The following is a 15880-nucleotide window of genomic DNA, read 5'->3' as shown; positions in this document are numbered from 1 at the left end:
AACAAGCAGACTGTGTATAGCAATGTGACACACAATCACATGATTTATCACAAACATCCTAAAGCTCAAACTAGTTTAACATGGTAGTGTGTGATAATAATGCCATTAGTAAAAGCAGACCGTGCTTCACATTCTGCAGGTGTTACAATCTGGGAGCTCATGACGTTCGGTGGGAAGCCCTACGATGGAATTCCTACCCGGGAAATCCCAGATCTTCTGGAAAAAGGGGAGCGCCTGCCACAGCCACCAATCTGCACCATCGACGTCTACATGGTCATGGTGAAATGTAAGGACACTTTGCATGTCTTCCACTGTCGGTGACATCGCTGTCTGAACCCTTCCCCTTAACAGTGACAGACTGTCCCAATGGTAAAATATGCTGTTGATTGTATTAAATATGCCACATATCCAAGAGTACAGAAACAGTAATAAATGATGATTAAGAGCACATCTAAGATAGTATGCACATTCAGAGGATATAAGGAATTCCTTTAAGATGTTTCTTATTAGTTTTAGTATTGCAATAGGTGTGTGTGTTTTTTTTTCATGGCAATAATGATTTAGAGGAGAAAGCTTTGACAATGTCACCTCTCATTTCTTAATTTCAGTCACAGTAGATTACAGTCCACCTAAAGTTACATTTTAAAGGAACCCATTTTATACCCAGCAGACTTCTCTTTGCCTCTTCCTTGTCGATCAACATCTTAAGAAAACCCCAGTTAGCACTCAATATTAGCAGGTTGCTATAATCAGCAAATGAATTGATGTTTACAGGCGGTGCCTGCACTGCGAAGAAACCCCTGAAAACAGCTCTGTACTGTCATGCAGCTGCAAACAGCTGATAGTTTTCTTGCAGCACTTTCTAAGGGAGCTAATATATCCTTCTGGTAACTTTGAAATAAGCACATAAGAGAAATACACCCAAGCATCAATCTGTTCCTCTTGTATTTCAGTCAAAGTGAGCGGACTTGGGGTCAGAAGCTCAGAATTAGATTAGTGAGATGTATTTTATTGTGTTCATTTAAATGACTGCAATACCAGAGGGGGGATGAAGGCGCTCCACTGTCTTGCAAACTTGAGCTGATAGCAGAATAGCCAGGCTGGTTCCAAGGCCCCCTCCAGCACCAATTGTGCTGCTATAGCCCAGAACAAAATAGTGGACTACTATTCGGAGCATAGTTCACTACTGGGGTGTTGACAGAACTTGTGTAAGCTTCAATTGCCTGAGATCAACGGGCACCACAAGGAAAGCCAGCTGTGTGTTTTATTACATTTATCGGTTGCACAGTTGAAAATTCACTTGAACTGCAATAGGATTTCATAGAACTAACATTTGAAAGAGTGTTTTATATTCATTTTCTAGTTACATGGTTAGCATTGATACATTGTATCAGCATGTCTCCTTTAACTTAAAGCTAATATTGTTACCCTAAAATAAAACAATAACATAATAATTAGATTCATTACACTGTATTAATAATCAAATAATCCAAATAATCCCTTTTTATATAAGTGGAATCTCTCTGCCATGCAAATAAATACCGAAGCCACTGTTCTATGACAGCTGTTACTACAGGGGCGCATGCAATATACTCTGCATTGCTAGTGTCCTACACTAACATTTTTCACGAGCAGCAGATTGATAAAAAAATAAGCAAAGTTATTCGGAAACCACACTCTGCTTATACACAAGCTGTGGGAGTGTTTGTTTTATGTTTGTTCTGAGCTTTGCATTAATTCCATTCATTTGTTGTTGCAATAATTAACGTTAATTATGTTTTTCCTGTGCAAATTGTATGTGCCCAGAATGCAAAATGCAGTTGAGTTTAAATTGCTGATGTATGAAATAGGCAAATAATTGAAAGCAATACTGCATGTCTAAACTCAACTTGAATTAATTGCTAAACATTTGAAAAAAAAATATTTGAGTTTACAGTAGTATAGGGGCATCAGTGGCTCAATTCCATCCCTCTTCTGTAGAAACAATGGGATACAAAGGGGTTTCAAATGCTTTCATTAGACTTCAGAGATGTCTGTAAAGCAATACAGACTGGCACCTGTGGCAGTAACTGATTTGCTTGAGGAGATCAAAGTAGAATTTGGACTGAGCAGCAGGAGATCAAAAACAGTTCTCACACATACAACGTTGCTTTCCTCTCTTAATTTGTCTCTACCTTGACCTTTACTGACTTGTACAAGAGATACAAAAAACGTCTGCCTTGACCCCTAGGAAATAAAGGAACAGAACAAGCTTTTCCACAAGAGCAACATTTGTACTGCTACTATGTTTAAAAACAATGGGCTAGTGGTCTCCCGAGTGGCGCATCTAGTAAAGGCACTCTGCCCAGAGTGAAGGATGCGCCCTATAGCTTGGAGATCGCCAGTTCAAATCCAGGCCGGGAGTTCCCAGGGGGCGGCGCACAATTGGCCAAGCGCTGCCTGGGTGGAGAGGGTTAGGTTGGCTGGGGAAACCTTGGCTCACCGTACACCAGCGACCCCTGTGGCTGGCCGGGCGCCTGCAGGTCTGCTTGTGTGCAATTCAGAACTGCGTGGCCCTCCGACACTGTAGTTCTGTAATGGCTTCATGGCGGGCTTGCAGTGTAAAAAAAGGGGGTGGCTGACTGCACACGTTTCGGAGGACGCAAGTGCTCGTCTTCATCTCTCCCGATTTAGTTGCGGGGGTTGCTGGGTTGAATAATTGGGCATTCCAAATTGGGAGAAAATCGGGGGTAAAAAAATTGCTGATTCCAGATTTAAAAAAACCAAAAACAATGTGCTCAATTGAAATTGTAATGCTATAGACCTGTCATTTAAAATAAAAAACAGAAGGCTATTCATCATCATTATAGACAGCTGGTTCTTTTTTACAATTCTCATATCTGATATGCAAATGCTTGATTCCCCTAATGTGAATTGCTGACATTTCCAAGACTAGTTTTATTCCTTTTCAAGCCCTTTATAACTGTGACAGCAGGCTGTACATATAATGACTGTGTGTTCTCTGAATCGCAGGCTGGATGATCGATGCAGACAGCAGACCCAAGTTCAAAGAGCTGGCAGCCGAATTCTGCAGAATGGCCCGGGATCCCCAGCGCTACCTGGTTATCCAGGTGAGTTCTCTTCTTGCATCTGTTACGTGCTACCTGGTCATTCAGGTGAGCTACCTGGCAATCTAGGTGAGTTCTCTTCTTTCTGCTTGTCCCATTTCAAAACTTCTCATTATCTGGCGCTAGGCGTACCGTAATCAAACAGGTACGGTACCAATATGTTGACACAAGCAACAGCAAATCTTCCTGATTCCACATACGCGTTTCCACCATGCCACTGAAACTATTAAATACGGATACACCAGCAGCAACAGCCATGCCAGCTCATGACCCCCAATTAGAGTGTTAGGGGGCACTGTGCCAGATGAGGTACTGCCCTTCATCAATAGAGGCATTCAACCCAGGTCCTGTCTACTCTGTGAACATTTAACATCCACATGGAACTATACTGCAGAGAAAATCACAGGCTAAATCCTATCACAGGCTAAATCCCCCATGTGCTGACTAATCATTGCAGTCAAACATTTAAATTCTCATGTTTACTTCACTTTAAAAGATACAACACTATATATCAGTCCTATAACAGATGATGGAGTTAAATGCTTCCTCAGACTGCATTTGGGTGCTTGTATGAGTTGTTTCACGGTTAATAACAGAATGCTGATTGAAAGATTAAATAAGGTAGGAAAAAGGGAACTAAAATGTATCAATTTCAAGTTAGGGCAACAGTGATAGGTATAGTGGAGGCAGATATACGTATACGTTCACAGATTTGATTGTAACAGATAGTTAGAGAGCCGCTTAGCCACTATTGACATGGGATCTTAGTACATGTATTTACAGTCATGTTAGGGGATGTACATTACAATACAAAGAAGTGAAGTGAATGCCTAGCAAAGCCCACTGTGTCCTCATGCAGCTGTGTCCTCTTGGTTGCAGGGCGATGACCGCATGAAGCTCCCCAGCCCCAGTGACAGCAAGTTCTGCCTGAGCCTGCTGGACGAGGAGGAGCTGGAGGACATGGTTGATGCAGAGGAGTACCTGGTGCCCCAGGCCTTCAACATCCCTCCCCCCATCTACACCTCGCGACCCAGGATTGACTCCAACCGGGTAAGTGCTGCCCTGCAGCCTGGATCCTCATCCTCTCACACGGCGGCACTAGTCGTGTTCAGCCCAGGATTCTCTACCTTATTTGAAGTCACCATTTTTTCATACTACAAACTTCCAAATAGAGACTAGTACAAGAAACCTTTTCGAGACTTTCTCTTAAGGTTTGTCTGCAAAGATCTTCCTAATAAATTGGATAAATCAAGCAAGCATCTTGGATGCAAAGTACCAGAGTCCTTTTAAGTGAATAAAAAATGTTAAGTCCACTGCATGGATTGAGATGTAATTAATGTACATATGAACCAGCAGGACTAGCATATAATTTCTTGTTGAATTCATATGTGTACATTTCATACAGTTCCCAGGCCATCATCAACAGGCACTTATTTTGAAGGGTGATATTGATGCACTGTGCTATTTTTTGAAATTGGTATTCTTAAGGGCAAGTTTCATAGTACCAACTAGCAGTAATGGACATCTGTGTCTTACAGGCACTGCTAGGACTGATTAACAAAGGTGGCTAAATGCGTTAAGACACAGTTTGTGTTTTAGGGCTGTGACAGACACTGTACAAACTGTTAAACAACACAGAGGTACCACCTCATTGCATGTACGTGCATCAAACCTGCAGGGAGCTGGCATTAGTAATGCAAATGAGACTACTGTCTGTATTACCCCATGGAGGGCAGGCATCTGCGGTCGGCAATGAATCCGGGGCTGTGTGCAGCAAAAGCTAATATGGGTCAGCATTCTCCATTCTCTAAGCTTTATACAAGTCAGTCCCTTCGTCACAGGTAAGCGGGAAACCAGTCAGTGAGAGATACCTGTGCTGTACCTGGTTTATGGATGAACAGCACCCCTTGTGTCCAAGCTCATAGCAAAACTGAGCCCCTGCGCACCTAAAAAAAAAACGGTTTGCCTTGTATCCAAGTGTAACACGTAAAGGCCATGGTTCTTTTAGCCTCTTCCTCCTGGGGACAGCTTTCATTACTGCTCTTATCGTTTGTAAATAGCAGTGTCTTCACTAAAAGGGGAGCGCTGTTGACTCAAGGATGATGGGATAGGCCTGCTGTTGGCTGTCTGGGTGACCAGACGTGTTCTTGCATGTCTTATTATTCATGTGTGCACATTCCAGGCACCGTCCTTGAGGGAGGCTGGAGATGGGGGCCCAGTACAGAACTCGAGACTATCAATTTAAAGGTTGCACTGATCAAGGCACCAAAGCGTTTGCTTAGTTTTGCCTGTTCATTTAAAGGGAAAGGCCTGTCTACCAGTTCCTGGGTAATACAGTAGGTACAGTTGCCAGCCCTTTTTTTAATACTTTTTAATTGCCCCACTATTGGGGAAATTTATTGGGCAGAAGTGAGGGTCGGGTTTCTGAATGACACACACAACAAACTACGGAATAGAAAGTATGGCCCATCATTCACTTGTTATATTTTTTTCTTTTCCAGCCCATCTGCCTTTTCATATAAGGATTTCATCCCCTTTAGGCTTCTCAAATGTAGATTACAAGTGGGTGGCCATAGGAGACTTGTGTGCCTATCAAGGGCACTTTCTAAAGCAGTTCTGTGTACTTTACAAAATGGAGGGCTCCAGACACCTTAGTGGGTATTTCTGATCTTGTATCATTTGTGTGTGCTGTAGCAAAGTGCTTGTTCAATTTAAGCAAACTAGAGGCTTCACAGTCTCCTCACAATCCCCAAGATATCTCCTGAACCACTGTACCAAAAGGGTCAGATCCCTAATCACAGGTAGTTACAAACAATATATACCATTAGCACGTCTTCATCGCAAGGGTCAGTGAATCACCTGACCACCAAATAGGTGCAATAACTTTCAAAAAGTATAGTGGCTACTTAATATAGGTACTGTACAAATACTTATGTTGGGGTTCTGCACTTCTACTCTATAGCATAGACACTATCAAACAACATACTACAGCAACCAGAAAAGGTATTTCTTAGTAAAATTATTTTTGTTTGCTCAGTAAAAATGGTACGATTTGGTAACTCTTTACTTACTACTAAGTACATGGTAAATATCCAGAAACACAGTAATTACACACATGGTTATTCAGTTACAATGCAACAACATAATTCTTTATTACAAAATGAAAAGATGTTGCTAACGTATTGTTCAATTACACTGTATTTACATGTGTGGTTGTGGTACAGTGTAATTTCAATGTGGTTAGAGACATTATGTATATATCCGTATGCCATTCGAGAGTTGGCTTTCCCATTCCCTCCCCTCTCAGTCAGGATTCCTGCTTGTCCCAAGACATTGCTCCTTGACCTTAGATCTCACTGCTCCATTCAAATCCTTTCCTTCTTCATGACCATCATTCCATCTTTCCAAACAGAGTCAAAATGGACACAGCCCTCCTCCAGCCTACACCCCAATGTCTGGGGTAAGTATCCTGGTCTTACCTGAGCTTCAACTACCTAGCAGTAAGCAGGTTAGTTGGTCACCCAGTGCAAATCCTGGGGGGACAGGGGAGGGGGGGGGGGGGAGGTTAGGGTGGCTGTGCTTGACATTGTAACAAGACTCACATCTTCAAAAAAAGTGCCTGTTTACATGAAGGGTTTAATACTGTATGAACAAGTGTGAAATGTGTCATGAATACTGTAAATACTAACTTCACATTGAACTGAAACTGAAACCAGGAGGAAAACAAGTGTTCATTTGTAAGTAATTAGATTTGAATTACTTACACAACCTGTGTGCCTTTGTTATCTGCATTACCTGGGTGCATGGAGACATGTAGAAGTTAATTTCAACTTAAAAAAAAGCTCATATCTCTACCGACTTTCACTTATTATCACTGACAGCTAATTAACACTAATAACTCTTCTACTGGACTGAACTCGCTTGAAGAATTTATTTCTTAGGGTTTAAATATAGAAAGACATTGATAATATTTGCATTATTGAATGTCCATAATGGCTACCACTCTGTACCTTAAAAGAAACTGCCCATGTTAGTGTCAGTGGCCTGTGCCTTTAAGTAAAATTAGGGATTGAGTGAAATGAAAAGCTAATCGATGGCCAAGTGCTATAAATCTTACTGTATACGTGAAGCTGAAATATATGCATTTGTAGTGTATAATTCAACAACAACAACAACAACAAATCTTCCTTCCCAAAAAGCGGAAAAACTTGCAATGCAAATCTTAATATCTCAAAGTCTGGAAGCGTTTTTGGTGCAACGCAATGACGGTAACAGCGTGCAGTATCACTGCCATCCCCTCTTCAGTCACACTGACTGTATCCTGCTCTCCCTTGTTTTTCAGAACCAGTTTGTATACCGGGATGGGGGCTTCAGCACTGAGGATTTGATTCCGTCTCTGGGACGGGCACTGCAGCCGTGTGCCGCCCCAGAGACACCGGCGGGGCAGGGGGCAGCTCCGGAGGCATTCGAAGACACCCGCTGTAACGGAACTCTGAGAAAGCAGGTGTCTCCACGGGCCGTGGAGGACAGCAGTGCTCAGCGCTACAGTGCAGATCCCACTGTCTTCCTGGCAGAGCGTGGGCCCCGGGGGGAGATGGACGAGGACGGATACATGACACCCATGCAAGAAAAGCAGCCCACAGGCAAGGGACATTGGAAACCACACTGGCACCTTATAAAAGCATTGTCTAGTGTAGTAAAGAATAGGAAAGCATGATAAAGTATAGGTAATCATGGTAAAGCACAGCAAGATATGGTCAAGAAATAAGAAATACAAAAACTCATAAAGCACTGTTCTTATCTGAAAGGCTGAGTTGACAGCCAGGCGTTCATTTAACCAACATTGAGGCAACATTAGTCCCCTTTTACTTTACATGGATGCTGTAGTTGCATCCTCTGCTATTATGGAAATTGTAGATAACATTCATAACCCCCCTGCCTTTGCAATTATATACATTACTTCAATTCCTTAATCCACTTCAACAGGAATCCCTGGAAATTAAATGCTGCTTCTCAATAGTTGTTGTATCTGTAAATATCCTCAAATATTGAATTAAAAATAAAGTCTAACTCTTCTTTTTGCAGACTATCTTAACCCAGTTGAGGAAAACCCTTTTGTCACACGCCGGAAGAATGTAGACATCCATGCTCTGGATAACCCAGCATACCACAGCGCCCCCAACGGGCAACCCAAGGTGGAAGACGAGTACGTCAACGAGCCCCTGTACCTCAACACCTTCCATAACACAGCAGAGAATACCGGATACCTGAAGAACAATGGGGCTCCACACCTCACCAACACTGTCAGCGACAAGAAACCCAAGAAGACCTTCGACAATCCAGAGTACTGGCACCACAGTCTTCCCCCAAAGGCAACGCTCCACAACCCTGAATACCTACAAGAGTGTAACACCAAGTTTTTCTACAAACAGAATGGACGCATCCGGCCTGTGGAAGCGGAGAACCCAGAGTACCTGTCTGAGTTCTCCCTGAAACCAGGGACTGTGCCTCCCCCACCTCCTTACAGGCAGAGGAACACAGTGGTGTAATGTCTACAGTATTATAATCAGGTGTAAACAGGGAGATTGATCTGTCTGCAGAACTGTTTCCCTGTGCGACACCCCGAAAAGACCAGACTTTTGATTCCTCAGAACAGTAACACAATAAATCTGTTAGGACCTTCACTGGAAAAAGCATCAACACTTTTGCCACGTACAAACCCCAAGGAGCATTGATGAACCTTTCAACCTCTAGCAGTTGTTTTCCCTATCCCATGGTGTTCTGTGGTGAAAAAGCCTTCTGCAGTTTTAAAGAATGTATCTTTAGTGACGTCCCCACTCTCTGAAATCAGTAGGAGCGACGATGAACAAAAAATTGTTGGGAAGGATGGGTGTTCTGTTTCTCTTTGATCATTCATTTCTTTCCCCATCTTCATTTGTTGGGATGTAGTTCAAAGCAATATGGAGGCAACATATCAGCCACGTGACATGAAGGATGTTCTTTGAAGAAAACCAAGTACTTTGGATTTGGTTTTACATACTTCCAATTCTGAGGGACACTAATGAAGGAACACCAACAAGAGCAACTGTTTCTGATGGAAACAGACATCTTGGGATGGTGAACTGACACATATCGATTATGGATATTCTTGTTGTTGTTTGCTGTTTGTTTGTTTGTTTGTTTTTACAAGAGGGTATTTTCACAGAGCTTCTGTTTACCTGGGATCTACAGTCCATGAAACTGGAATACATTAAAGTTGAAATGAATACATACTGGTTGGTCTGGTACGGTTCAATAGGGTGAATTTGCACAATTTATAAAAAATCTGTTTGAAAGGCCACAGTTTTTGGGAAAGTGTTTCCCAAATGTGTATCATAAGGATGAAATGATATGTGGCTTCCAAGGCAACAAGACAGATGTTGTTACTTCTTAATTGGTTTCAGTTTGAATGTGGAAAGGGGGGGGTCCACACAATGTAACCACCATTCCATAGGTGGTTGAATCCTGCAGGTGTAGCCAGATGGACTGGGACTCGGAAATCCTTGCCTATGAACAATAAACATAAGCTGCAAATAAGAGTATCAGAATACATCATCTGTTTTTTTTTTTTGTTTTTTTTTGTTTGTTTTTCATAGAAAAGTTATTGGTGAGGCATGCCCTTAACCTTTACTAACAGACATAGAAATAAGTCTTAAAACTTGAAAATAATACTAAGCGGTTCTTTATTTTATACTTAAAGAATTAACTGTGGCAGAATCCACTTTAATGGAAAAAAACTGTGCCAAAATGTTTTTAGTAAATTTAGTTGGATATTTAGTTTTAAAAAGTGAGTTCCATAATTGAAAAGGTTAAGCCGATCTTTTATATAAAAGACCTGTAGACAACAATAATTTCTACTGATCGCTACCGCTGTGTGTTACTGTTAACACTGCCAGAAGCATCCTTTGCTGCTAAAAATAACGCCAGCATCCGAAATCATTCTGCATTGACTTGTGTTTTTTGTTTTTTAAATGTAAGAGCACTTAATGCTCTGTTTTAGCACTTTTATTAGCTTTCAGAAAGCTAATAAAAGATGGCTTGTTTTTTTAATGGGTCTCTCTCTCAATCTAATGGCTTGTGGGGGAAAAGAAACCAGCTGTTTAGAAATATTGTGCATTTGCACAAATCAACATTATTATTTTGTCACTGCACAATACAATGTTCTATCTGATTCAGAACAAAGTTAGACAATTGAACAAGTTTGTTTCCTGTCTATTTCTTCAAATTCTCTATATTGTCCTCCACATGCTATTAGGTTCAGAGCACAGGGGGGTAACACAATCCCCAAAAAGAAAGCCAAACACAATTGTTCAGCTGCAGAACGTGCCAAGAATGGGATTACTGCAAATTGTGTTTTTCTTTTAAACTAAATTCAGGACATGGATAATGGAGAAAAAGTACTTTAAAACTGTGCAAGTGGTTTTTACTAGTGGCAGTATGTGTTGCATGCTGCTAAATATAACAAAATGATTTTGCTTGCCGTGTGTATCCCAGTAGAATGAAGTGCAACCATAGACATATCAGCACGTCTCCTCCTGTGGTGTGCACTTCGAGTTCCACCACCCATGGTTTATTTCAGAAGGCACACACATGTGGGTGAAGTGGAAAGAAAACACTGGACTTGTGTATTTTGAGGTATATATTTAAGGTTCAACAGATCAATCTAGATTCTGGCTGTACCAGACCTTCAGGTAGTAACTGAGCTATTTTGTTGTTTGTTTTCATATTTTTTGAACTTAAACATGCTTTCATAGAATGGAAATGCAATGGTAATGTCTGCATAATAGATTGGAAAGCAGTGTCTGACAATTGCTGAGATGTATCTGATTGGAACAGAACTTGGTTCTCCATATAAAAGCAAAGACATTACCATTTCTCTCTCTCTATATATATATATATACACAGTGCCTATAGAAAGTCTACACCCCCTTGAACTTTCTTTACATTTTGTGTCAGTGCCTCAGAGTTTCATGTATTTAAATGAGGATTTTTTTTCCACTTATCTACACACCATACTCCACACTGTTAAGGGGAAAAATGTTTTTATTGAGAAAAAAAAAATACATTAAAAATACAAAACTGAAAGATCATAATTGGATAAGTCTCCACCCCCCTGAGTTAATACTTGGTGGAAGCACCTTTGGCAGCAATTACAGCTGTGAGTCTGTTGGGATAGGTCTCTACCAACTTTGCACACCTAGATTTGGCAGTATTTGACCATTCCTTACAAAACTGTTCAAGCTCTGTCAAGTTCCTTGGGGAGTGTTGATGGACAGCAATCTTCAAGTCATGCCACATATTTCTGATTGGATTTAGGTCGGGGCTCTGACTGGGCCACTCCAGGACATTTACCTTTTTGTTCCTTAGCCACTCCAGTGTAGCTTTGGCTGTGTGCTTTGGGTCGTTATCATGCTGAAAGGTGAACTTCTGTCCCAGTCTCAGCTTTCTTGCAGAGGGCAGCAGCTTTTGCTCAAGGACTTCTCTGTACTTTGCTCCATTCATTTTCCTTTCTATCCTGACAAGTGCCCCAGTCCCTGCCGATGAGAAACATCCCCATAACATGATGCTGCCACCAACATGCTTCACAGTAGGGATGGTGTTCTTTGGGTGATGTGCTGTGATGGGTTTGCGCCAAACATAACGCTTTGCATTTAGGCCAAAAAGTTCAATTTTAGTTTCGTCAGACCACAAAACTTTTTGCCACATGGCTACAGAATCTCCTGAGTGTTTTTTTGCACACTTCAAACGGGATTCAAGGTGGGCTTTCTTGAGTAATGGCTTCCTTCTTGCCACCCTACCATACAGGCCAGAGTTGTGGAGTGCTTGGGATATTCTTGTCACATGCACACTTTAACCAGTCTTGGCCATAAAAGCCTGTAGCTCTTGCAAAGTTGCCATTGGCCTCTTGGTAGCCTCTCTGATCAGTCTCCTTCTTGCTCGGTCATCCAGTTTGGAGGGACGGCCAGATCTAGGCAGGGTCTTGGTGGTGCCATACACCTTCCACTTCTTAATAATCGTCTTGACCGTGCTCCAAGGGATATTCAAGGCCTTTGATATTTGTTATACCCATCCCCTGATCTGTGCCTTTCAACAACTTTGTCCCGGAGTTCTTTTGAAAGCGCCTTGGTGCTCATGGTTGAGTCTTTGCTTTGAAATGCACTACCCAGCAGAGGGAACCTCCAGGAACTGCTGAATTTATCCTGAAATCATGTGAATCACTACAATTTAACACAGGTGGAGGCCACTTAACTTGGTGTGTGATTTTGAAGGCGATTGGTTACACCTGAGCTAATTTAGGATTGCTATTACAAGGGGGGTGGACACTTATCCAACCAAGCTATTTCAGTTTTTATTTTTAATTAACTTTCTACAAATTTCTAGAATATTTTTTTCACTTGGAAGTTGTGGGGTAGGATGTGTAGATAAATGAAAAAAAAAACTATTTTAATGTATTTTAATTCCAGACTATAAGGCAACAATAGGTGAACATTTTGAAAGGGGGTGTAGATTTTCTATAGGCACTGTATATATATATATATATATACACACACACACACATCTACATGAAAGTTCAAATCGTACAAAGGCGATTGGGATGCCCAAGACACAGTCACAGTGTACAGATGGTAGCCGAAGACATGGAAATTGTTCTATGTCTTCTCTTGAAGGAATATGTAGCATACACTGTTACTGGCATTATATGGGTCGATTTTTAATTTACAAAATGAGCAGCTGTTGAGGAACAACTAAACCAAAACCCAAATGTGTTTTGTAACACAGAACTGAAACTTATTTTATAGTGCGAATAGCAGGATAAAACAAAAGACAAGTGGGTTATTACTAAGAACCATAAGGCTCCCCCATGATGTCATGCATGTAACAGGAAGCCTCTGTGGCTAAAGCTAGAGGAGAAGGAACATGTTAGGGGCCCCTTTTAGTTGTGAGCTAAAATCCTAATTGAGGAAATCTACGAATGACACAAATGAGTATTTTTTTTTTAACTGTTTGGACTTTCTAGTAAAATTATTTACTTTTTTGTGGGGTTTCTGATTCAGCAATCAGACTTTCATAGTTTGGCCTTGATTTTAAAAAAAAATCATGTCCAAGTTCATCAGGACCCAAAATTGCCAGTCAAAGAACTGGTTCAGAAATGTGACCTTGACGGTGAAATAGTTTACAAGGCCAAGCAAATTAAACGTGGTAAAAAAAAAAAAGAAAGTGTTTGTTCCGTAAGAACATTTCCTTATTGTTTTACTGGTAATCCTCTTGTTTTCCAGATTCTGGGAAATGAAAAAACATGGTATTTTAAAAGATCGAAAGCGGCCACTGAATGTTTGTTTCATGGTCCTAGCTTAAGTTCTGGCTAAGGTTTAGTCAATTCTGACTTACATGTCTCAAAGTATATAGCTGTGGACAAAAGTAGCATCACCCTGTAGAATTAACTAATTTTGCTTCATAAAATCTAATGAAAGCTGCTGAATAATGTTACGTTAACATATTGAATTACATACCTCTTTCTAGTTTCCCATATACTTACAAAAAATGAAAAATGTAACATTTTGAAATCTAACATGAAATACTGTACTAATATAATGGCTTCCGGTAGACTGTTACGATATCATTTTGTAGTTTCCTTGATTACATGATGTTAAATAAAATATCTAAATGATGTCATATAGTTTTGTCTCAATCCTAAAATTCTACGTGATACAAAACTTTTGTCCATAGCTGTAGAGGGAGCTGTCTACACAATTAAGAATGAAGGGATGAAAATATGACATGTTGGAATAGTTGTTCCTTAAGATTTACTACTGTATGTTAATTGAAAAATGTGAATAGTATTTTTATAGACTGCTGAAGAATTGGCCAGGTGCATTTGTAAATAAGGGGAAATTGTTGTTTTCAGAATTGTTTTTTTCCCCCTCCATGGGATCAGTTTCTGTTGAACATAATTGTCTTTAGGGTTAATATTATTATTATTATTATTATTATTATTATTATTATTATTATTATTATTATTATTATTATTGTTTTCTTTGTGTATATATGTGTAATTTGGATTGTGAATTTTTATTTCGGGAGCTCATAAATTGAGGCATTTAATTGTGATTCGTATTTAGCACAAATCGTGAATGTGTTTTAACTTCTGCACTTGCTCATGTTGTAGGAGCTGCTTTTACTGTTCGATGTACTGTTACTTCTTATTCGCTTCCTTTCTTTTCTTTTGTCAGTCCCGCTGTTACAGGATACAATGGTGCCCTGCTGCAATCCTGATAATTGTAATTATCTCTCTCTCTCAGTAGCCCTGTATTCTAGGACAGGGTCTTTGGGTTTTCTTGAGTTCTTCTTCCTTTAAGACCCTGTGTTCTGTTTGTCTCTCTTTCTCTTTCTCTCTCTCTGTCTGTGTGGTGCTGTTGGGCATTGTTACTGTGAACCCTCCCGAGTTCTGCCTTTTGATCCTTGGGTTGAGTGCTAACTGTAATACTGACCGCAGTAAAAAGCTCCAGCCAGTGTTGCCAACACAGTTTATGAAAATAAATGCATTAACTTGTAATAAAAACCAGAGTGAGTGGGTTCAGGGTTTTGTCTTTTTAGTTGGATCTCTATTTACATGTTTTCATTTAATACCCTTGTGATCACATGAATTAGGGTCCACCAAATTGGTAGCCTAAGCAAAAACAGGTAACAGTGTAGTTTACAGATATGTTATAAGTGTGTTATAGATGTGTTATTAACGGCTTCCACGGTTGTTAAAAACAACAACAGGCAATAGCAAAACAGGTTTATAAAATTTAAATCGGGCACTACAGTAAATAATATAATCTCATTCAATCATGACATGAATCTTTCCACTGGTAATGTTTCATTACTGCAATGCTCCTGCATAAAACATAACAATAATGTTGCATGCAGAAGCTGGCAGCACACCTGTGCAGTGTTTAGGCAGGTCCTTCGCAGTTGGTTGCAAGTGGCTGTCAGGTTTAAATGAATGCAAGAGGAGGACTAGGGTGGCAGACCATGTTAATGGACAGGCCAGTTTGATCTCAAGGAATGTGGTGCACATGAATCCAATTTCAGGAATCAATGCAAGGGTGACAGAACCGGCTTAGGTGGGTCAAATAAGAATAAGGAGACTCGAAGCAGTGGGTTAGCCCGGTGTTAATGTATCATAAGAGATTATGGGCTGTAAGCAGGGCTGGAGATATTCAGGAAACATGGACCTCATGTCATGGGGCTCAAGTAAGGAGATAATAAAGTAAGAATTGAGCTAGTGGATTTTAGGGGATGGGTAGAAAAGAGGTAAAGTAAGGATATTTCATTAAAGTAGGAAGGTAATTTTGAGGAATACCTTTTCAATCTACCATAGCTTTTAAATTGGAAGGAGAGCATCTTATCATTACAAATTCAGCGACCAGTGCCTCCCAGATTGGTATAAAGACAGATTTCTAAAGCAACTGAAATAAAGGGAAATCAACCCCCACCCCCCCACCCCGATGTTGGCAGCGCTGGTAACTGCTTTTAATTTTCAGCAAACGTTTCACTATCCCCAGGCAATAGCATTTAATAAAAAATAAAAAAAATCCTGCATTTTTGTTACATTAATCTGTCAAAAATATATTTTTAATTTAATATAAATAAAGATCAATAAAATATATTAAAAAAAAACTCTTTGTGTGTGTTTGTTTTTGTTTTTAATCTATTAAATAAACACCATGGTCTGATTTAACTGAATA

General features: G+C 40.3%; 1 protein-coding gene across 1 annotated transcript in view; it reads left to right on the top strand.

Moving 5' to 3' along the window:
- Nucleotides 1-15632, top strand: part of LOC117427011 (receptor tyrosine-protein kinase erbB-4-like) — a 278434-nt gene extending 262802 nt beyond the window's left edge. The window contains exons 23-28 of the mRNA XM_059034039.1: nucleotides 140-286; nucleotides 3013-3110; nucleotides 3987-4157; nucleotides 6520-6567; nucleotides 7450-7750; nucleotides 8193-15632. Of these exons, the coding sequence (XP_058890022.1) occupies nucleotides 140-286; nucleotides 3013-3110; nucleotides 3987-4157; nucleotides 6520-6567; nucleotides 7450-7750; nucleotides 8193-8656 (1229 nt within the window). The 3' untranslated portion in view covers nucleotides 8657-15632. The remainder of the gene's footprint in view (nucleotides 1-139; nucleotides 287-3012; nucleotides 3111-3986; nucleotides 4158-6519; nucleotides 6568-7449; nucleotides 7751-8192) is intronic.
- Nucleotides 15633-15880: the final 248 nt, after the last annotated feature.

This window comes from Acipenser ruthenus, chromosome 11 (genome assembly GCF_902713425.1).
Source record: "Acipenser ruthenus chromosome 11, fAciRut3.2 maternal haplotype, whole genome shotgun sequence".
NCBI classification, from domain to species: domain Eukaryota; kingdom Metazoa; phylum Chordata; class Actinopteri; order Acipenseriformes; family Acipenseridae; genus Acipenser; species Acipenser ruthenus.
Note: the sequence above shows the minus strand (reverse complement) of the source record. Positions and strands in the feature narration are given on the sequence as shown.